This window comes from Pan troglodytes, chromosome 9 (genome assembly GCF_028858775.2).
Source record: "Pan troglodytes isolate AG18354 chromosome 9, NHGRI_mPanTro3-v2.0_pri, whole genome shotgun sequence".
Lineage (NCBI taxonomy): Eukaryota > Metazoa > Chordata > Mammalia > Primates > Hominidae > Pan > Pan troglodytes.
The window spans coordinates 74,256,896-74,277,855 of NC_072407.2; the positions used below are offsets into that span (position 1 = coordinate 74,256,896).

At 59.5% G+C, this 20,960-nt stretch overlaps 2 protein-coding genes across 6 annotated transcripts; one reads left to right on the forward strand and one right to left on the reverse strand.

The window, feature by feature from the left end:
* The first annotated feature begins 600 nt into the window (after window positions 1-600).
* INPPL1 (inositol polyphosphate phosphatase like 1) lies at window positions 601-15,864 on the forward strand. 4 transcript variants are annotated; one of them, XM_063784305.1, is made up of 29 exons: window positions 601-693; window positions 1,513-1,899; window positions 4,968-5,031; window positions 5,126-5,276; window positions 5,505-5,625; window positions 5,786-6,008; window positions 6,243-6,336; window positions 6,442-6,531; window positions 6,703-6,798; window positions 6,900-7,050; window positions 7,141-7,247; window positions 7,575-7,677; window positions 7,772-7,968; window positions 8,277-8,394; window positions 9,019-9,115; window positions 9,405-9,543; window positions 9,654-9,753; window positions 9,854-9,942; window positions 10,220-10,301; window positions 10,434-10,523; window positions 11,060-11,173; window positions 11,306-11,394; window positions 11,876-11,963; window positions 12,056-12,211; window positions 12,435-12,513; window positions 12,606-12,746; window positions 13,884-14,556; window positions 14,802-14,935; window positions 15,022-15,864. In XM_063784305.1, exons 4-29 carry the CDS (start codon window positions 5,259-5,261, stop codon window positions 15,110-15,112), a joined length of 3,480 nt encoding a protein of 1,159 aa, XP_063640375.1. In that variant the 5' UTR covers window positions 601-693; window positions 1,513-1,899; window positions 4,968-5,031; window positions 5,126-5,258; the 3' UTR covers window positions 15,113-15,864. The 4 variants fall into 4 exon arrangements, with proteins under 4 accessions (XP_063640375.1, XP_508622.2, XP_009421987.1 ...); XM_054662534.2 differs by lacking the exon at window positions 601-693 and adding an exon at window positions 2,183-2,273 and having other exon boundaries at window positions 1,700-1,899; window positions 5,802-6,008; XM_508622.8 differs by lacking the exon at window positions 601-693 and having other exon boundaries at window positions 5,868-6,008.
* PHOX2A (paired like homeobox 2A) lies at window positions 15,836-20,914 on the reverse strand. Of its 2 annotated transcripts, none has more exons than XM_016921538.3 (3): window positions 20,526-20,914; window positions 17,858-18,045; window positions 15,836-16,957 (listed from the first exon to the last, which is right to left on the reverse strand). In XM_016921538.3, the coding sequence occupies exons 1-3, from the start codon at window positions 20,740-20,742 to the stop codon at window positions 16,508-16,510; spliced, it is 855 nt and encodes a 284-aa protein (XP_016777027.1). In that variant the 5' UTR covers window positions 20,743-20,914; the 3' UTR covers window positions 15,836-16,507. The 2 variants fall into 2 exon arrangements, with proteins under 2 accessions (XP_016777027.1, XP_063640376.1); XM_063784306.1 differs by lacking the exon at window positions 15,836-16,957 and adding an exon at window positions 17,157-17,385.
* Window positions 20,915-20,960: the final 46 nt, after the last annotated feature.

The following is a 20,960-nucleotide window of genomic DNA, read 5'->3' on the forward strand; positions in this document are numbered from 1 at the left end:
GGGCGGAGGGGCGGGGCAGGAAGACGACTCCCCGGAGACGCCGCCACCGGCTAGGTCTTTTTTTGGGAGGGGGCGGGCCAGACCCTTTTATGGGCTCCGCCCCCTTTGCGGCGGCCGCGTCCCCCTTCCGCCCTCGGCTGGAGGGGAGGGAGCTAGGGGGGCGTTGAAGCGGACCCCGTCTGGGAGCTCCCCGCTGGGCGTCCGGCCCGCGGAGGCGCGAGTTTGCTGACACGGAGGGAGCCGCTGGGGCGGGGGCGAGTGCTAATAATACCCGTTCGTTCCGCAGCCGCGCTTTACAGTTTACACAGCTGTCACCTTCGTTTCTCCTTAATTAATAATAAAAATAGCCGCCGTTCGGGAGCGCGGGCTGGGCGCCAGGCCCGGTGCCGAGCGCGGTACGAGCTCGGCCCCCAGAGCCGGCCCTCGCCACAGGATCCCCATTTTCCAGAGCGGGAAGCCGAGGCTCAACCCCGCGCCGCGACTTGCCCGAGGTCACCCAGTGGGCCAGCGGCTCCGGGACCGAGGCGCGGGGCGGGGTGAGGCGAGGCGCGGTGCTGCCCCCGGCTCCCCGGGGCGGCGCGGGGCGGGGCGGGCGGCGCGGAGGGCGGGGGCGCGCGCGGATGGCCATCTTAAGTGGCCGCCTGGAGCCCAGGGCCGCTGTCCGGGGAAGGGGGCGCCGGAGCAGCCCGGGAGGTGGGGGTCTGCGTGCGGCGGCCGGGATCCCGGGAGGGAACTTTCTACTAGACGGGCCAGGGATCCTCCTGGCTTCGGACTGCTGAACCCCCTCAAGGCCCGGCCTGCGGGTGTGGGGGGTGGTGCTGGGGAACTTGGCCGAGAGGGGGAAGGGCTCTGCGGGGCTGGGAGGGGCTGCGTGAGAGGCTCGAGAACGTCGCACCTCGTCTGGGCCCCCCGCCAGAGTAAGAATCTTCAGAAGCCTGGTTAGCCAGGGGATCTCCCCGCAGGCTTTGCCGGGGGACGGTCCCCGTGGAGTTGGGGGTTCAGATCTAAGAGGGGCCTGCATTTCGCGGGAGTTGGGGGCCCTGCCCGCCTGGGTGGAGGGAAGAGGATGGGTAGGGGGTGGTCCTGGATCCTTCGCAGGTTTGGGGAACTCGATGCAGCCAAGCTGTACGGGGGACGAGAGGAAGAGCCATGGAGTGGAATCAGACCTTTATGGGGCTTAGGGGTCATATCATTGGGAGAACGGAGAAGCGCTGAATTCTCCAGGGGGTGCCTGGATCCCGAAGTGTCGGGGCCAGGATGGGGGGACTCGGATTTCGATGGGGGTTTGGGGACTGGATCTCCTCGGGTGAATGATGGGGGCAGGATCATTGTGGGGTCTGGGAGGTCCCGGGCCCTTCGGGAAGGTGGGGGCACCGTCCCCGCAGGAGGAGCTGGGGGCAGGGGCGGCCCGGGCTGCGGGCCGAGCGGAGGGGGAGGGGGCGGCAGCCGGCCCTGCGCTCCGCTCCTGCCCCTCCCCCGCCGCCTCTGAACAAACTTTTCTTTCTCTTCAAGTTGAGGCCGGCGCTGCAGGCAGCGGCGGCTGCGCGGTGAACGAGGCGGCCTGCGCGGCGGAGTGCTGAGTCCCGATCCCCGGCTCTGTCCGGCCCACGGATCCTCAAGCCCGGGCCCCGGGCCCGGCCCCAGCCTGAGCCCTGAGCGTCTCGGGGCGGATGGCGCGGGGCGGCGGGGGCGGGCAGTGCTGAGCCCTGCGCGGGCCATGGCCTCGGCCTGCGGGGCGCCGGGCCCGGGGGGCGCCCTGGGCAGCCAGGCCCCCTCCTGGTACCACCGCGACCTGAGCCGGGCGGCCGCGGAAGAGCTGCTGGCCCGGGCGGGCCGCGATGGCAGCTTCCTGGTCCGAGACAGCGAGAGCGTGGCGGGGGCCTTCGCGCTCTGCGTCCTGTGAGTGGGGCGGGGGCTCCTTGCGGGCTGGCGTGGACCGGGAGCGCGGGCACGGCCGGGTGTGGAAAGGGCCCGGGTGAGGGTGCCTGGGGCGGTGGGACGCCAGACCCGCCTCCACCCCCCAGAGTGGGAGCCTTGGCTTTCTCCTGGGTCTGAGGAGGGACGCAGGGGCACTTCCTGCTGTGTGTCTGGGGGCACTTTCAGGAGCCTTGAGGGTAGAGAATATGGGGTTCTGTGGCCTAGTGTGACTGCGATGACGAAAAATTCGGGCATTCCCCCGCAGACCCCTTCAGGCATCCTCCAGGTAGAAGGGAGCAGGGGAGAGGATGTGCATTCCACGTTGTGTGCAGTCCCGTTTGGATAGGGACTGAGTGGTGAGCAGGAGAGGGAGTCGGGGCAGAGGGACTGACGGGGTGTGTGGGGATGCCTGGCAGCTTCCTTAGGGCCCCTCTCGGTGCTTTGGGGTTCTGCCTGGCCGTGTATGGGTGGTGGGGGCGGTGATGGGTGGTGTAGAGAGGAAGGCTTGGGGAAGCAGAGGCTGAGGGTGTATGGGACCTTGCCATTATTTCTGAACCAATGAGTGAGTGTTTGAGCCCTGGCTCTGGGCTTGAGCCCTGGTTACCTGGCTGCCCTAGCCCTGAGCTATGAGTGCTGAGAGCAGAGCCAGACTTGGTGCTTCTCTGAGTGGGCCAGGTCCTGTGGCTGTGCCTTTCAGCCCAGTGTGGTTGGTAGTGGTGCTGGGGTGAGTTAGCACTCTTGGTTTTGCAGCCTTCTACCGGCTTTGTACCTCCTGCCCTGCAGTCTGACATTGAGTTGGCTTCTGTGGGCCCAGTGAGTGGGAATTTGTGGGGGCTGCTTTATTTAGATCAGTTATTTAGATCTTTATTTAGATCTTTCTTAGCTCTGTGAACCCCCTCCCAAACTCCTGTCCCGCTGTACCTTCCTTACCCCTTTGTTCTCCTGACATCTTTGGTCGGGGGGCACATTAGCCTAGACCAGGGGAGACCTTTTTTTTTTTTTTTTTTTTTTTGAGAAAGAGTCTCGCTCTGTTGCCCAGGCTGGAGTGCAGTAGTGCAATCTCGGCTCACTGCAACCTCCGCCTCCTGGATTCAAGTGATTCTTCTGCCTCTGCCTCGCCAGTAGCTGGGATTACAGGCGCTCGCCACCAAGCCCAGCTAATTTTTGTATTTTTAGTAGAGATGGGGTTTCACCATATTGGCCAGGCTGGTCTTGAACTCCTGACCTTAAGTGATCCACCTGTCCCGGCCTCTCAAAGTGCTAGGATTACAGGTGGAGCCACCTCGCCCAGCTGGGGAGACATTTTTAATTGTCACAACTGAGATGGTGCTATTGACATCTAGTGGGTAGAAGCCAGGGATACTGCTAAACATTCTACAGTGCACAAGAGAGTCCCCCACAACAAAGAACTGTGCAATCCAAAATGTCAGTGGTATGGAGGTTGAAAAACTCTAGCCTAGGCAATTGACCCAACAAGGAAGGGGCCCTATAAGTCTTAGCTTAGGCCTCAAGTCTGAGGCCCAGTAGGGGGAGACTAAGGAGGGACAGACTAGGCAGATGAATATCCCCAAGTCCTGCTTCCCAGCCCCCTCTGAGGCATACCCCCTAATTAGGCTGGGGAGGGAGGCAGGTGCTGGGTCAGCTGTTGAGTGGGAGGGGGACAGCTGGGGCCTGTGTCTGGGTGAGGAACATTATTGTCCCAGGAGGGGGAGAATCCTGGCCTCATTGCCAAGGGAGGCTGTGAATGGGGTGAGGGGTCTGTCTGTGAGGGGGGGCTTCAGGTTTGCCAGCTGACTCTGGCTCTTCCCCGCATCTCAAGAGCCTGGGGGTAAGGATCAGACGTGGGCGATCAGACGTGGGCAATATCTTAGATTTGCCAAATACACACATACTTGCTTACCTGTATACATTCCGGGTGTTCATGGATAACATGCAAGACACGCCCCTGCCCCAGCAGGCACAGGCAATCTGACCAGCAAGCTAGGATACTGGCCCTGGCTTCTGCCATGGTTTAAAATCCCAACTCCACCTTTTACTTACTCTGTGGCCTTAGGAAAATCACTTTTATTCTTTGAGCCTGTTTCCTCAGCTGGAGAATGGGGATAATAATATCTGTTTAGAAGTGTGAGAATTAAGTAAGATTTATAGGACACTGGGTACCCAGCGTGTCACAGATAGGATTCAGTTAATGGTATGCTATTGTAATAAACACAGATAGTGTTTATAATAGTCTACAAAGGAACACCTGGTGACAGACACTCACCCAGCATAAGCAGCCAGGAGAGCCCCTGAGGGGGCCACGATATGGGGGTCCTCACCTCCCGCCTGCCCAACACCTAGGGTGACTCCTGGGTGACTCCTTGGGGAAGCATGCCCTGAGGTGCGGAGGCAGAGGATCTTCCATCCCCCGCTGATTGTGCACCTGGCTCAGCTGCCACCTGCTCAACTGCGGCTCCTGTCTGTCAGCACCCCTCTTGCCCCTCCTTGGCTTGGGGCTCCTAGAGGCCCAGGTCTCCCATGGGGGCCCTCTTTGGTGGGAAGGCCTAGGGTGATGCCCCCACACTCCTCGGCAAAAGTGCCCTAGACATACCCGACTCCAGCAGAGCCAGAGAGCAGCATAAACACAGGAGGCATACACACGTGTTAGCATGTTGCCCGTGTGTGCAAACGGGCTAACCAGGCTTCTGAAGATTCTTACTCTGGCGGGGGGCCCAGACTGGTACCACAGCCCAGAGGGGCTGTTTAGACAGCTGTGGAGGCCACAAAAGAGCTCCCTGTTGCTTCTCAGGCCCTGCCCTGTGGTGGGTGTGGAGTCTGTGTAGGTCTGGTGGGGAGACGGGGGTGTTCTGGTCATTCCTGCCCAATAGGCAACACCAGGAGGGTGGAAGTGGACCGGCCACATCATTAACCCTGTGCAGCCTGGGCAGGTGGTTTTAGGGAAACCAAGCTGAGGGGGTTGGGGTGCTGAGCTTGCTGGCAGGAGGAAGGGGTGCTTTGGGTCTTAGACCCCAGCCTGGGGGTGACAGATTCTGGCCCTGCCTTGGCATCAGGTATCAGAAGCATGTGCACACGTATCGCATTCTGCCTGATGGAGAAGATTTCTTGGCTGTGCAGGTAGGAGCTTGGGCCCCTGACCCCTGACCTTGATCCAGCCTAGGGCTTGGGGACCTGCTGGCTGACCCTTCCTCCCACCCTTGCTGGCCCACAGACCTCGCAGGGTGTGCCTGTGCGCCGCTTCCAGACCCTGGGTGAGCTCATCGGCCTGTACGCCCAGCCCAACCAGGGCCTTGTGTGCGCCCTGCTTCTTCCTGTAGAGGGTGAGCGAGAGCCGGACCCACCGGATGACCGGGATGCCTCAGGTACTTCCCAGTGTGCAGGTCCCCTCCCTGCCCCTGTCCCTTGGCTCTACCTGCCTCTTCCCATCCCCCCTTTTCAACCCCACCTCTCCTGTAACCCCCTTTCCCTTGGCCATGATGCCGGGGCCCTTTATCCCTCTTTCCATGGGAGTCACTTTACAGCTGCATCGTGCCTCCTACTCCACTGAGTGTGGGAGGCCCAAACGGCTGCCCACTGACCCCTGCCCACAGATGGGGAGGATGAGAAGCCCCCGCTGCCCCCGCGCTCTGGCTCCACCAGCATTTCTGCCCCCACTGGGCCCAGCAGTCCCCTGCCAGCTCCTGAGACTCCCACAGCTCCAGCTGCTGAGAGGTGAGACCCCCATCCCATCCACTGAACAGGAGACCCTTTCTCCTCTGAGAACTATTTCCCTACCAAAGGTGGGGAGGCCTTCTAAGCCCCCACCAGGGACCCCCACCCCACCTCAGCCCAGAGGCAGATAACCTGATCCATCCCGCCCTGGTTGCCACAGGTACTATCTCCTCTAGGGATGGGGCAGAGGTGCTGGGACAGGTCAGCAGGACCTCCACTGACTTCTTAACCCCTCCCCAAAGTGCTCCCAATGGGCTGAGCACCGTCTCGCACGAGTACCTGAAAGGCAGCTATGGGCTGGACCTGGAAGCTGTGCGGGGTGGAGCCAGCCACCTGCCCCACCTCACCCGTACCCTCGCTACCTCATGCCGGAGGCTGCACAGGTATCTGGGACATCCAGCCCCATGTATTACACCCTTACCTCTGACCTGTCCTCACCTGCTTCCCGGCTGCACAGGTGCCCTGATATCTGATCCTGAACAGTGAACTAGCCATTGCCTCTTGACTTTCCTCACTGGTAGCCTTTATCCTTGTGGTGAGGTTGAGGCTACACCCAGCGCCCCCTTCCCTATACTTAGGTCGGGGTGGGAGTTCTTTTGATCTGATGTCTTCCCTAGTGAGGTGGACAAGGTCCTGTCAGGCCTGGAGATCCTGTCCAAGGTGTTTGACCAGCAGAGCTCGCCCATGGTGACCCGCCTTTTGCAGCAGCAGGTAGGATTGTAGGGAGACCTCTGGGAGGTGCGTTCGTGTTCTGGAGCTGGGTGGGAGGCTCTGCGTAGGTGACTCATGTACAAGCCTGGTTCTTCCTCCCTCCAGAACCTGCCACAGACAGGGGAGCAGGAACTAGAGAGCCTGGTGCTGAAGCTGTCAGTGCTAAAGGACTTCCTGTCAGGCATCCAGAAGAAGGTGGCATGATCTCTGACCCTTGACCCCCGATTCACTGGCCACTGTCATTGGCCTAGCACTGATCTCAACCCTGAGTCTACAACTTAACATTGGCCCCAAGGTCAATTGTGTCCCTCCCTGCCCCAGCCTTCAGTGTGTCCCCTGACCCCGCCCTGCCCTTGTTCCCTCCAGGCCCTGAAGGCCCTACAGGACATGAGCTCCACAGCACCCCCAGCTCCGCAGCCATCCACACGTAAGGCCAAGACCATCCCCGTGCAGGCCTTTGAGGTACATGGCAGTGGGGCCTCACAGGGCCAAGGGTGGTTGGAGGTGACCAGGGTGCTGCCTACTCCAAGGTCTTGTCAGCAGCCTCCCCACCTGGCCTACAGGTGAAGCTAGATGTGACCCTGGGTGACCTGACCAAGATTGGGAAGTCGCAGAAGTTCACGCTGAGCGTGGATGTGGAGGGTGGGCGGCTGGTGCTGCTGCGGAGACAGCGGGACTCCCAGGAGGACTGGACCACCTTCACGCACGACCGCAGTGAGCCAGGGCCAGACCTGGGAGGGGTGGGCAGGGCGGAGCCCCTGGCCTAGGGGCACAGGCCCGTGTGACCGGTCCTCCATGCCCTAGTCCGCCAGCTCATTAAGTCCCAGCGTGTCCAGAACAAGCTGGGTGTTGTGTTTGAGAAGGAGAAGGACCGGACTCAGCGCAAGGACTTCATCTTTGTCAGTGCCCGGGTGAGCAGCAGGCTGGGCCAGGCCACTGGGGACTGCGGGGGTCCCCCACATGGGTGCTTCCCATTGGAGGGTAAGAAAGGGAACACATGATGTAGGCATGCCATCCCTCTTGGCAGGGGTAGGTCTGACAGGGTAGAGGGTGTTGAGAACGGGTGGCCTGAGGGTGGATAACATTTGCCAGCACTGTTATATGCTTGAGCAGTGGGTATGCAGTGGAGAACCAGACAGACCCTCTCCTCATGGACATGAGCCAACTGGCAGGGTATCCCTGTGGAAGGGGGGCTTCCTGGATGCCTACCTGCCCCTGAGTGGCTGCTGTTCCCCCAGAAGCGGGAGGCCTTCTGCCAGCTGCTGCAGCTCATGAAGAACAAGCACTCCAAGCAGGACGAGCCCGACATGATCTCAGTCTTCATAGGCACCTGGAACATGGGTCAGGCCCGGGCTGGGGCTGGGGCGGGAGAGAGGGATGGCCCCAGAGCAGGTGCCTAACCCCTCCAGACCCACCTCACCCCCTTCACCTCCAGGAAGTGTACCACCTCCAAAAAACGTGACATCCTGGTTCACATCGAAGGGTCTGGGGAAGACCCTGGATGAGGTCACAGTGACCATACCCCATGACATCTATGTCTTTGGGACCCAGGAGAACTCAGTGGGCGACCGCGAGTGGCTGGACCTACTGCGCGGGGGCCTCAAGGAGCTTACGGATCTGGATTACCGCCCGGTGAGGGGGGGTCATGTTGTCCAGGACCCTGTCCTCACACACCACCTCCAAACTAGCCTACTTGACTTCATGGGCAACCCTGGGAGCACAGCTTCACTGGCTTTTTCTCTGGTCCCTGAGCATATCCTTTGGGAGATCTGACCTGAGTCCTTCATGCCACGAGAGGAACCATTTCTCTCCAGTCCGTCAGGAAGAGGGGTGGCAAGCCTTCCTACCCTGTGATGGACACAAAAGTCTATTTATAGTGCAGGGGGAAATGCAGGCAGTGGGTGCAGCAGGGCAGTGGTGACCATGCACTCTCTACCCAGATTGCCATGCAATCACTGTGGAATATCAAGGTGGCAGTGCTGGTCAAGCCAGAGCACGAGAACCGTATCAGCCACGTCAGTACGTCCAGTGTGAAGACTGGCATCGCCAACACCCTGGGTAAGTGGGGCTGGCAGGTGCCCAAGAGTGGCAGCGTCTCTCTGTCCATGGCTTCTGCTTCCTCTCAAGCCTAGGATTGCCCCATTTTTGGTGATCTTAGTTTCCCCATATATAGGGTACTTTGAACTTTGAAAAACATATTCATATTCTAAATCTCTCCCAGCACCACTGGGAAGGCAAGGCCAGGATAATTACCCCCTTTTCACAGATGATAAAACTCAAACCCAGAGTGGTTGAGTGACCTGCCCAAGGTAACACAGCAAGTAAGTGGTGGAGCCAGGCATTGTGCCCAGGTCTCCTGATTTTCGGTCTGGTGCTCTCCCAGGTAGATTCTGCGCAGAATCTGCAGGGCCTTTCAGCTTCACCCTTGGGGTCCCCTGTGATCTCCAGGGGCTCTGCTCACACATACAGACAGACTCAGGCCATCCACACAGACCATGTGTGCCCAATGAGGACCCCCCCCTCCCCCAGGGAAGGTGTGGGTATGTGCAGGGGCCTGCCCATGTCACAGCGTCTGGTGGGCTCAGCGGGAGGATCCTCTCACTGCAGCTTTGAGAGGCAGAAGGGAGAGTTGGGAGCCCTCTGAGGATGACCCAGGCCTTCCTCTCTTGCTTGCCCTAACAGGGAACAAGGGGGCTGTGGGCGTCTCCTTCATGTTTAATGGCACCTCATTTGGCTTTGTGAATTGTCACCTCACCTCGGGAAATGAGAAGACAGCTCGGTGAGGGGGCGCCTTTCCCGTGGTCTCTTTACACCCATCCCATTCACCTGAGGCCTGTTCCCGCTCCCATACCCTAGCCCATGACCCTCCCGCAGGCCTGTCTCCAGAGACCCCCTGCTCTCTTATCCCAATTCAAGACCCTTCTGTTCCTGACCCTAACCTTGTCCCCAGGGGCCCGGATCTTTACCCCATCCCTGACTCCTGAGACTTCTTCCCTTTATGCCTATCCCTGACTTCTGGCCCTGACCCTGGGGATCTACCCCTCCCCACCACGCACCCCTCACCCTAGGAGGAACCAGAACTACTTGGACATCCTGCGGCTGCTCTCGCTGGGCGACCGGCAGCTCAATGCCTTTGACATCTCTCTGCGTTTCACACACCTCTTCTGGTTTGGGGACCTCAACTACCGCCTGGACATGGATATCCAGGTGCGAGCAGGGCCCTGCCATGGCTGTAGGGAGGCTAAGGGCCACATGGGCTATCACCCCTGGCTCTGGCTCAGGAGGAATGTTTCCAGCCTTTGCGTCCTCCACCCCAGGAGATCCTGAACTACATCAGCAGGAAAGAGTTTGAGCCCCTCCTCAGGGTGGACCAGCTCAACCTGGAGCGGGAGAAGCACAAGGTCTTCCTTCGATTCAGTGAGTGTGGGCCTGGTAGGTGGTGATCTGAGGGCTAGGAGACTTGCAGTATCCCTGGGTGTCAGGGCCCTGAACCCCACCTGTCTCCTGCTTTCCTTAGGTGAGGAGGAGATCTCCTTCCCACCCACCTACCGCTATGAGCGGGGTTCCCGGGACACATATGCCTGGCACAAGCAGAAGCCAACTGGGGTGAGCCAAGAAAACGGCATGGGCCTTGGGGGACCCCAGGCCTGCGATGAATCAAGAATTTGGGTCAAGGGTATGGGCCTCTGCAGCTTCCACTCCAGCCTCCATGGCCCCTCTGAGGCCTCTGGGTGATCCTGGGTATTTTGAGGATCCAAGAAGGGAGGTGGGTGCTAGGGCCTCTAGTAATAGAAGTGTGGGGACTCATCAGCTCTGGAGTGGGGTCCATGCCAAGCAGCCCCCTAGCTGTCAGCTCTAACCATGCTGCCATCCCCTGCCCCAGGTCCGGACCAATGTGCCCTCATGGTGTGACCGGATTCTGTGGAAATCCTACCCTGAAACTCACATCATCTGCAATTCTTATGGTCAGAGCCTCCCGGACAGAGTGATGGGAGATCTGGGGTGGTCACCATCTGGACTCTGCCCTAACCTTGGGAGGTGGGAGCCGAGGGTGGGAATATTCCCCCTGAGTCCCCATTCCTATCCCCTCTCCCCAGGTTGCACTGATGACATCGTCACCAGCGACCATTCCCCCGTGTTTGGGACATTTGAGGTTGGAGTTACCTCCCAGTTCATCTCCAAGAAAGGTGACTGTTCCAGATATGCTTGTGGGTGTGGCATAATCTAGGTGGGCACAGGTGGTGGCCTCGGGATGTACATAGGTTTGACTATGTAAGTGTGTGTGTGGGTGTGTGTACCAGTGAGTGCAGGAGTGTTTCTCAAGGTGTGATGTGTCAGGGTGTCTGTGCGCCTGGGCCATCACAAGAGTTGTGTGCCCATGAGTGTGTGTGCATACGTGAGTGTACACCTATCTATGTGTCTGTGTCTGTCTAGGGCCACATGTGTGTCCCTGAGTATGCCTGTAGGTGTGGGAATCCTGCAGGCATTCTGGTCCCCAGCACCCTCTTCAATGGGTTTTTTATCCTTGGGTTGTCTCTTTGCTCTGGTCCAGGGTCTGGCCTCTGGAGTTTCCCTGTTGGTGGCTTGGGACTGGGGAGGCCCCTCCTGGCCCTGCCTCCTTGCTCTGGACCCCTGATTTCATGTCCCAGGGCCCTGTTTCTCTGTCCCATTCCTCCTGTGATCCTCTCAGTCCTCCTGTTTGTTCTCCTCCCTTTCTCCTCAGGGCTCTCGAAGACTTCAGACCAGGCCTACATTGAGTTTGAGAGCATCGAGGCCATTGTGAAGACAGCCAGCCGCACCAAGTTCTTCATCGAGTTCTACTCTACCTGCCTGGAGGGTCAGAGGCGTGGCAGGGGCTGGGTGTGGGCCAAGGAGGATGGGAGGCCAGAGGGTGCAGTCAGCCCCCTACTTAGGGGGAAAGGAAGCTGAGAGGTGGTGCTCAGTTGGGTGTCTCCCACCCCCACCCCAGAATACAAGAAGAGCTTTGAGAATGATGCCCAGAGCAGTGACAACATCAACTTCCTCAAAGTGCAGTGGTCTTCACGCCAGCTGCCCACGGTGAGGCTGTGGGCAGGGCCCCTGCTTATGGGTGAGGGCAGAGAGAGGGGTACATAAGAGTTTATTGGAGAGCCTGCCTGGGAGGGAGTGTGGGGCCAGCAGAGAGAGAGAGAGAGAGTGTGTGTGTGTGTATGGGCATGGGCATGAGTGAGGATAAAGGCGTTTGCTTTATTTTGGGAGTGTGGAACCTTGTTGCAGTTTGTTCATTCATTCAGGAGATGCTTCTTGAGCTTTTGCTAGATGTCAGGTCCTGTGTTAGCTATTGAGAAAATTAATTAGTTACAGTGATGCTAGGTGCTGTAAAAGGCCCGTATAGGGCTGTGTCTTCTGCATTAAGGATTTGGCTCTTCTCTGAAGAGTTGAGTGTGAGTGAGCACAGATGACCTGAGGGTGGGGATTGAGTGGTGTCAGGGGCAGCGCGTAGGAGGGGCAGGAGGAAGTGGCGGGGCTTTGTTCCTCACTGGGCCTCCCTGCTTCCCAGCTCAAACCAATTCTGGCTGATATCGAGTACCTGCAGGACCAGCACCTCCTGCTCACAGTCAAGTCCATGGATGGCTATGAATCCTATGGTGAGGGGTGAGGGGTGCTGAGGGGAACAGGAAGCCAGACAGGGCCCTAGATTAGCTTGGTAATTTGCTGGTTTGTCCCATCTGCCCCTCAGGGGAGTGTGTGGTTGCACTCAAATCCATGATCGGCAGCACGGCCCAACAGTTCCTGACCTTCCTATCCCACCGTGGCGAGGAGACAGGCAATATCAGAGGCTCCATGAAGGTGCGGGTGCCCACGGAGCGCCTGGGCACCCGTGAGCGGCTCTACGGTGGGGACTCCACTGGGACATGAGATAGGGTGGTGTGAACAGATCGAGGAGGGCAGGGTGCGGGGGGCATGTTGGAATCTCTGGGATACCTGGAGGTTCTGCAGCCACAGCTGGGAATAGTCCTGCCCCAAGGCATAGCTGGGAAAGGGCTGGCAGGCCCACTGGGTGTCTGTGGGATCCAGGAGCCCAGGTCTCCTCTGAGTCTCCCTTCCTGCCCCCTCAGAGTGGATCAGCATTGATAAGGATGAGGCAGGAGCAAAGAGCAAAGCCCCCTCTGTGTCCCGAGGGAGCCAGGAGCCCAGGTGAGCTAGGGCTGTGTTGAATGTCATATGAAAGGGTACCTGGGGGCATCTGGTCAACCCCACTTCATCTCTCTCCTGTGCATCCCTGGCAGGTCAGGGAGCCGCAAGCCAGCCTTCACAGAGGCCTCCTGCCCGCTCTCCAGGTTATTTGAAGAACCAGAGAAACCGCCACCAACGGGGAGGCCCCCAGCCCCACCCCGAGCAGCTCCCCGGGAGGAGCCCTTGACCCCCAGGTGAGAGGAGGAACCTGTCACCGCCCCCCCTTCCCCCACCCACCTCTATCCATCACTATCCCCTGCAGGGTCTCAGGGTTGGCCTGGAGATCATCAGCTGCGTAGGTGTCCTGCCACTCTGTGGTTGGAGCTGCCATGGCCTTATGCCTGTGGCCAGCCAGGCCACCCTTAGCTGTGGCTCTGAGTCAAAGGGAGCAGTCAGCCTTTCCTCTCAATTCCGCCTTTAAAAATGGAATGCGAAATTGTTTCTAAGACAGCTCCCTCCATGTAAACAGACCTAGCTTGAGCCTTCTATTTGGAGGAGGCACATGGCTCGGCCTGGGATTTCCCAGGGTACCTTCTTTGGAACTCTGTCCTGCAAGAGGCCCCAGTTGAAATGGGTTTGTGGTCAAATGAGTTTGGGAAATGCTTTTTCTAGATTCTTTTCTTAGACATTCCCAGTGCATGTTAGTATTAGCAAAAGCTCTGAGCATGTGGACAGGAAGGAAACCTCTTTTCAGCTCTGTTTAATATAGTTTCCCAAACTTAATGGGCCAGGAAACTTATTTTCCATGTAGTAACTATTAACGTTCTGGGGAATTAGTGCTCTGTGTCACACTTTGGGAAAGTGAGGCTTGCTTTCTAATTATATCTGATTGTTGCTTAAACTTACATAAACTCCTAGGTACAGTTTGGTGCTTTTTCACTCATCTTCAGCTGTTGTCAGTCACCCCGGTTTTATCCCTAGGCTTGAATAAGACCCACCTGAATCTCTGAGAAAGATTCTGCAGCGGATTGACTGTGGGTGCCTCGAGAGGCTTTCCAAACCTGGCCTCTCATTGGAGGCTTCTTGCCCTGTCTTCTGGCACCTCTATTCTGACCCATTTAGCTTGGGTTTCACAGCTACAGATAAAGTCATGAAAGATCTAAGTATCTTAGCAAGTGAGGCAAGGGATTGTAGGGTTATCCATTCAAAGGGTTATCCTCCCTCTGACCTTTAGAGATGAAGAAACTAAGGGCAGGTGATGTGCTCAAGGTCATGAGAAAGTCTAGGACCAGGGGACTTTCTGACTCCCGTCTAGTTCTCCCTCCACTGCTTCCACTGCCTTAGACCTGGGTTCCTGGATCCTGGCTTAGTCGTTCTGCTTCCACACCCAGGTTGAAGCCAGAGGGAGCTCCTGAACCAGAAGGGGTGGCGGCCCCCCCACCCAAGAACAGCTTCAATAACCCTGCCTACTACGTCCTTGAAGGGGTCCCGCACCAGCTGCTGCCCCCGGAGCCACCCTCGCCTGCCAGGGCCCCTGTCCCATCTGCCACCAAGAACAAAGTGGCCATTACAGTGCCTGCTCCACAGCTTGGGCGCCACCGGCACCCTCGTGTGGGAGAGGGGAGTTCTTCAGATGAGGAGTCTGGAGGCACACTGCCCCCTCCAGACTTTCCACCTCCACCACTGCCGGACTCAGCCATCTTCCTGCCCCCCAGCCTGGATCCTTTACCAGGGCCAGTGGTCCGGGGCCGTGGTGGGGGTGAGGCCCGTGGCCCACCACCTCCCAAGGCCCATCCAAGGCCCCCACTGCCCCCAGGCCCCTCACCAGCCAGCACTTTCCTGGGGGAAGTGGCCAGTGGGGATGACCGGTCCTGCTCGGTGCTGCAGATGGCCAAGACGCTGAGCGAGGTGGACTACGCCCCTGCTGGGCCTGCACGCTCAGTGCTCCTCCCAGGCCCCCTGGAGCTGCAGCCCCCCCGGGGACTGCCCTCGGACTATGGCCGGCCCCTCAGCTTCCCTCCACCCCGCATCCGGGAGAGCATCCAGGAAGACCTGGCAGAGGAGGTGTGTGGAGCAGGGTGGCTGTCTGTGTGTGCCTGAGTGTGCTTGCCCACAGACTGGTACCCTTTCACTCCATCATTCAGCACTCATGGTATCCCCGCTACCCTGAACTGATCACTGGGAAGTTGGGAGACACATGTATCAGCCCAGCCCTTCTCTTCCTTTTCCCCAGAGCATGCAGCAGAATGTGACTGCAGGTGTTTCTATGGGGGGCACTGAGCTCCCCCTGACATGCCCTGTTTCCTTAGGCTCCGTTCCTGCAGGGCGGGCGGGCCAGCGGGCTGGGCGAGGCAGGCATGAGCGCCTGGCTGCGGGCCATCGGCTTGGAGCGCTATGAGGAGGGCCTGGTGCATAATGGCTGGGACGACCTGGAGTTTCTCAGGTGGGGGAGGGGCTGGCCCCGGGGGCGGAGCTGGGGCCCTCAGGATCCCCTTGCCCATCTCACTTCCCAGCCTGTTTACTCCACAGTGACATCACCGAGGAGGACTTGGAGGAGGCTGGGGTGCAGGACCCGGCTCACAAGCGCCTCCTTCTGGACACCCTGCAGCTCAGCAAGTGACAGCGGAGGCACCACGAAGCTGTGAACTCAGAGCCCCTCCCTGCTACCAAGGCCCAGCTATGGCCCCAGGGTTGAAAAGTTATGAGGGTCAGGGCAGTATCTCTCTGCCTATTTATTGGGGTGCCTATTTATTGGGGATCTGCATTCCCCGCTGCCCAATCATTTGCAATGCCCTAATTAGGGCATCCTGCCCCTCGCCTTTTAGGCTCAGGACGGAAGGTCAGTTGCCATGGTTACCGAGGACCCTGGTTACTCTGGTGCTGTCCTCTTTTACTGGACCCCGCCTCCCAGCCCCAGGGGTGCCTGTGGGGGTCCATTTGGGTACGTCTGGGCCCCCACTTTCACCAGTTTCTGCGGCCTTCCACCGGGCCTGAACCACAGCGGAGGCGCTCCGCTAAGACCTCCCCACCCCCGCTGGGGGTGGGGGCGGGTGTCCGTCCGGAAATGAAGGAATAGCCCGAGGACCGGGCTGGGGTTTATTTAAACTGTTCTGTGTGGGTCTGGGGAGGGAGAGCACCTTAATATTATTGGGGTTGGTTGGGGTGGGGCAGGATCTCAGCCATAAAGTGCCAGTTTGCTTAGTTCTCACTGTCTCCTGGTCTGTGCTGCCCTGCGCTGGGGATGCACGGTGGCAGGGTGGGGGAGGGAGGTTCCTCGCAGGTCTCAGCCCGGGACAGGGTCTTGCAAGCAGCCTCCTGGGCAGTCGTAAGGGTTGCGGCGTGATGTCTTCAATAAATTAAGTTTTATTTGGATTGAGTAAAACTTCAATAAATTACAAGTTTTTCAAAGAAAAAGGACAACCGAAAAAATTAGGGAAAGAGAATCCCTCTGTCCCATTCCCCAGGCAGCCCCTCCACTCCTCTAACAGGTCCACCCTCTGTGCCAGACGGGCTAGGGAAGAGAGGAGACACGTGAGGGATGAATTGGCGGTGGTCATTGATTATCCCGGCGACCACCAGCCTCTGTACGGGTGGGCCTGAGGGGTGGGGCAGCGGGCTTTCCTGATCACCAGCGTAAGGGGTGACCCAGCCGCTGCAGAGCCAGGGAAGGGGGCTGTGCTGCTCCTCCTTGAGGACCTTCACTTTGAGGGCACTGTTAGGGACAGGCCTCATGTGATACCGCATCCAAAGAAGGCCAAGCTAGAAGGGGCTCCGGGGTTCTCCTGGAGGAGGTCCCGGTATAAAGAACTCCGCTCTGCTGGTAGAGGGTGGGTGAGGACGAGAGTGGCCCTGACTTGGTCTCCAAAGTTGGGGAGGACACACCCAGGGGTGAGACAGTAGGGAGTGGAGACGGATGGGGACTTCCAGGCGGGTGGCCAGGATGGGAGGGGCTGTCAGGTCCTGGAGGGGCAGGGACGTCTCTGGGGGCAGGCTCGGAGCCTCCAGAGGCCGGCAGCTAGAAGAGATTGGTCTTCAGGGCGGGGCCGGGCTTCCGGTGAAAGGAGGACAGAACCCCGGAGAAGGGCCCGGGGCCGGACTCCGCCGGCTGCCAAGCCTTAAGTAGTTCGGCCGCTCCCGCGCCAGGCCCGCCGCCCCCACCGCCCGCCACACCGGCCCACAGTGCGCCCTTGAGCGGCTGTGGCCCCGGCCCAGGTCCCGGCCCGGAGCCCAGTGCGACGGGCAGCGGGCTGGGGCTCAGGCGCGGGCTGGCCAGGCCGGGCGCAGGCGGCGGCGGCAGCGAGGCGGTGCTATCGGGCGTGGGGCTGCACGTGGACTCCTTGGAATCGTCGTCCTCGGAGGAGCAGCGCGCCTCGCCCTTTTTGGCGCCCGCCGCGCCCGCGGCGCCCTTGGCGCTGGCCGCGCGCTCCTGTTTGCGGAACTTGGCCCGGCGGTTCTGGAACCAGACCTGCGGGCACAGGGGCCAGTCAGCCTGGACGAGGGTCGGAGAACGCACGGGGTCAGCCCGCGGCCGCAAGGCTCGAGTGAGATCCTGGTTCGGAAAGAACCGGGCCCGGGTTCTTACTAGTTGGAGGGGCCTTCGGCCCTCCGCACGCAGCCCGCTGCACTCCGCGCTCCACTGGCCCCTGCCTCCAGATCCCTGGGTTCTTGCCCTTGGGATCCACTCACCCGCTGACTCTGCTGCCTCCCAGCACTCTTGGTCTCCGGGAGGGGACCCTGCCTTCGTTCTCCTCACTCTAAGTTCTTCCCCCAATTCCTTCTTTTAGGAAGCTCTGGGACTTCCCTCCTGGAGTGTTCCAGGGCCGTGGAGAGCAGTTTAGGGCGCCAGTAAACCTTTTGTCTAGGGCATCCAGTCAAGGCGGGCCAACTGAACATCTGTACACGGAGTTGTACAAATAGACAACAGTCTGCTCTAGCCCGGCTCTCTTCGGCCCTGTGCCTGCCACAAACTCAGCCTCCCGGGCTCCGGGTTTTCAAAGCTGCAGCGCCGGGGTAGGGAACCCCAGGGGTGCTGACTGGCCTGCCCCCTCTCCTCCTCAGCTCGGCCCTGAGGTCGCCTGGGTCTCCCCCTCTAACCCCTCGGCCTCCCTCCTGGCTTCTCAAGCATCACTCGGAACTTTCTGCCCTAAGAGGGAGACAGAGCGGAGGTAGCCTGGAGCTAAACAGATCGGGTCTCCCAAGGGCCTCCAAGTCCGGGCCCTGCTGCCTCCCGTAGCTGCCCAAGCACCCTGGGACCGCGCCCTGCCTTCGGGCTGCATCTGCCTGTATTCCCCTACCCCCAGGTGTTAGGCTCCCACACCTCCTTCCATGCGCACACACTCTCGTACACACACGTGCATACACGCACCTGCACGCGAGCCTCAGTGAGGTCGATCTTGAGCGCCAGCTCCTCACGCGTGTAAATGTCGGGGTAGTGGGTCTCAGCGAAAACGCGCTCCAGCTCCTTGAGCTGCGCGCTGGTGAACGTGGTGCGGATGCGCCGCTGCTTGCGCTTCTCGTGCAGGCCGGATGGCTCTGGGAAGAACTTGTAGGGCACTGCGGGTGTGTGCAGGGGGGCCGGGGGGGGCAAAAAGGATGGGGGAGTGAGAAGCAGAGTTCAACCCGTTGTGTCCAGCTCCGGGGGAATCACACGCCTCCCCCGTCCCTGGCCTGATCCCTCGTCTTGGTCCCGGCAGCCTGGGGCCGAGCGTCCTCCCTATTACTCAATGGAGCCGGCGGGATAAAGGCGGAGGGAGATCAGGGAGACCTGAGCCCCAAGAGCGGCCAAGGGGAAAGCATAATCCAATACTCCAGCCAAGACACTCCCTCCCCGACCCCACCCCCGTCGTCGCCCTCCTCCCAAGCCCTGTTCCCTCCATCTCCCCCTGCACCCCCATTCAACCGTGCCTCCGACCCTTCCCTCCTGTCTGTCTCTCAGCCCGTCTGTCCCCTCTGTCTACCCTGGCCCTGGATGTCTGTCAGGTCTCATCAGCATTGCGAGTCTTCCCACTAACCAGTTCTGGGCCAAGGCTCTGCAACAGAGACCCTCCCACCGGCCCTCCTTTCAGCCCTACCACCAGCCTTCCCACCGGCTCTCAGCTGTATACAGATTTGGCTCCCTCCACCCATCCACCTCTCCCCTTCCCAAGCCTCATTTCTTCAATTCTGCCCCACTCCCCTGACCCCCATTCTCCCCTAGATGTCCCCCTCTCCTCTTCCTAATCTTCCTCCATTTGAATCTCTCTTCAACTTTCCATTTCTCAGCCACTCTTCTCTTTGTGCCCATTGAGAAGACTTCCTCCATCTTCTCTTTGCCCTCCTTCTTCCTCCCCAGGCACCTTCTCCATGTCCCATCTCCTCCAAAGCCAACACTGCCCCCCAACTCTCTTCCTATACCCATCCCAGTCTCCACTGCCCCATAGGTAGTGTTTCTGACAGTACTTCCCTTCCCTGTCTGTAACCCTGGTTTAAGTCTTCATATTCACCAGGGGTCTCCAATCTCATCTTTGTCCCATCCAGGCCTCCATCTCCCCTGATTCTTGTCTCCAGCACCCCATTTGTATTCTTATCTTCGTCATCTCTATTTCTAATCTTCTTTGGTCCCCATCGCCTGATATTTATCTCTATCTCCCCAACCCTGAGTCCCCATTTCTCCTAGGATTTCCAGTGCTTCCATCTCTGCTCCCATCTCTCTGTACCTTATCCCCATCTCTCTGGTCTCAAAACCCTGTATCTCTGGAGGCTGTCTCCCCTCTTCCCAATCCCTACCCTCATCTGGCTCAGGGTACCCAATCTGCCCACCCTGGTCCTCATTTCTCCAAATCCAGGTTCTCATTTCTCGTATCTCTTCCCCAAACCCCAGCCTAGGGCCCAGTCTTCTTCTTCTTCTTCTTCTTCTTTTTTTTTTTTTTTTTTTTTTTGAGACCGAGTCTCATTCTGTCACCCAGGCTGGAATGCAATGGCACAGTCTCAGCTCACTGCAACCTCTGCCTCCCAGGTTCAAGCGATTCTCCTGCCTCAGACTCCCAAGTAGCTGGGATTACAGGCGTGGGCCACCATGCCCAGCTAATTTTTTTTTTTTTTTTGTATTTTTAATGGAGATGGGGTTTCACCATGTTGGTTAGGCTGGTCTTGAACTCCTGACCTCAAGTGATCCACCCGCCTTGGCCTCCCAAAGTGCTGGGATTACAGGCATGAGCCACCGCGCCTGGCCCTTAGGCCCCAGTCTTCTACTTGGGTCCCCGGCAGTCTTCCCAGGAGGGAAGGCGATAAGATTACATAGGGCAGGCTGGGACTCTAATCAGAGGGATGAGATGACTGAGAAGCTCAGTGAGGTTGAGGGTTTGGACAGGGACTTGGATCTAAAGTCTTGGGGATGCAGGAGCTGCTTCCGGGTTCTACAGAACTCTAGCTGGGAGAGTCTGTGGGGGAATGGGGAAATACAAGTGGCTTAAAAACCCGGGCCCCTTTATTGCGGGCTACAGGATCTGGTTTTGGTGGCTACAGAAGGGTTCGGGCCCAGGCAGCATGGGTCCAAGACAGGGCAGGAGGGGCCTGATGGCCACGCGAGCTCTAGGAAGCTTCCCGTCTGGGCAGCTCAGCTGCCTGGAGAGGTCCTTGCTGGGGGTCATGCATCTCGTGGGGCAGCGGTGATGGGGTGGGGTGATAAGTGGTGATAGGGCTGGGCTGGGAGCCTTTTTCAAAGATCCAGGGCTTGTAGAGGTTTAGTGGTCAGTCTTTGCAGGTGGTGAGGGGAAGGCCTGGTAAGGGGCCCAGAGCTGGATGGGGATATATTTCCTTGAACTGAAGGGCACGAGACAGAGATTTGGCAACGAGAAAAAGGAACAGGAGAGATGAGAGGGTGAGGCTCATTCCTGCGGAGGAGAACCTCGTATTCTGGGGGTCTCTCGGGGCATTGGAGGGTCTGGCCAAGGCAGGAATGGGGGCGGCTGAGGGGGACAGTCGCATTCACTTGGCGAGCGGGCCCAGGGATTCTGCAGGAATTGGAGGGAGGGTTGGGCCGGGGCTGCGCTCACCTGCCGAGTAGGGCGCGGGCTGGTGGTCGCGTAGGGCGCCAAGTGCGCAGTTGGAGGAGCCGAGCGCGGGGCAGGGCGGCCCTGCCGCGGGGAAAGCGGGCCGCAGGGGGCTGTATTGGAAGCCGCCGGGCTGGCTGCAGGCGCCAAAGTCGCCGTAGGCGGACGCCTCCATGGCCGCCACGCACGAGTCGTACGAATTGAGGTAGGAGTAGTCCATCGGCCCGGGGGGCGGGGGCGGGGGCCGGGCCAGGCCGGGTCGGGGTCGGGGTCCGGGTGGAGGTCGGAAGGGAGGTTCGAGCGCCAGGCTCCGAGGACCCGAGGCCAGCTCTGAGCGCCCGAGAGTCCGCCCGCCCCGTCGCGGCCGCACTCAGCCCGGGTGCAACGCAAGTGCAGCCAGCCCGGCCCGCGCGCCTTTTAACGCGCAGGACCCCGCGG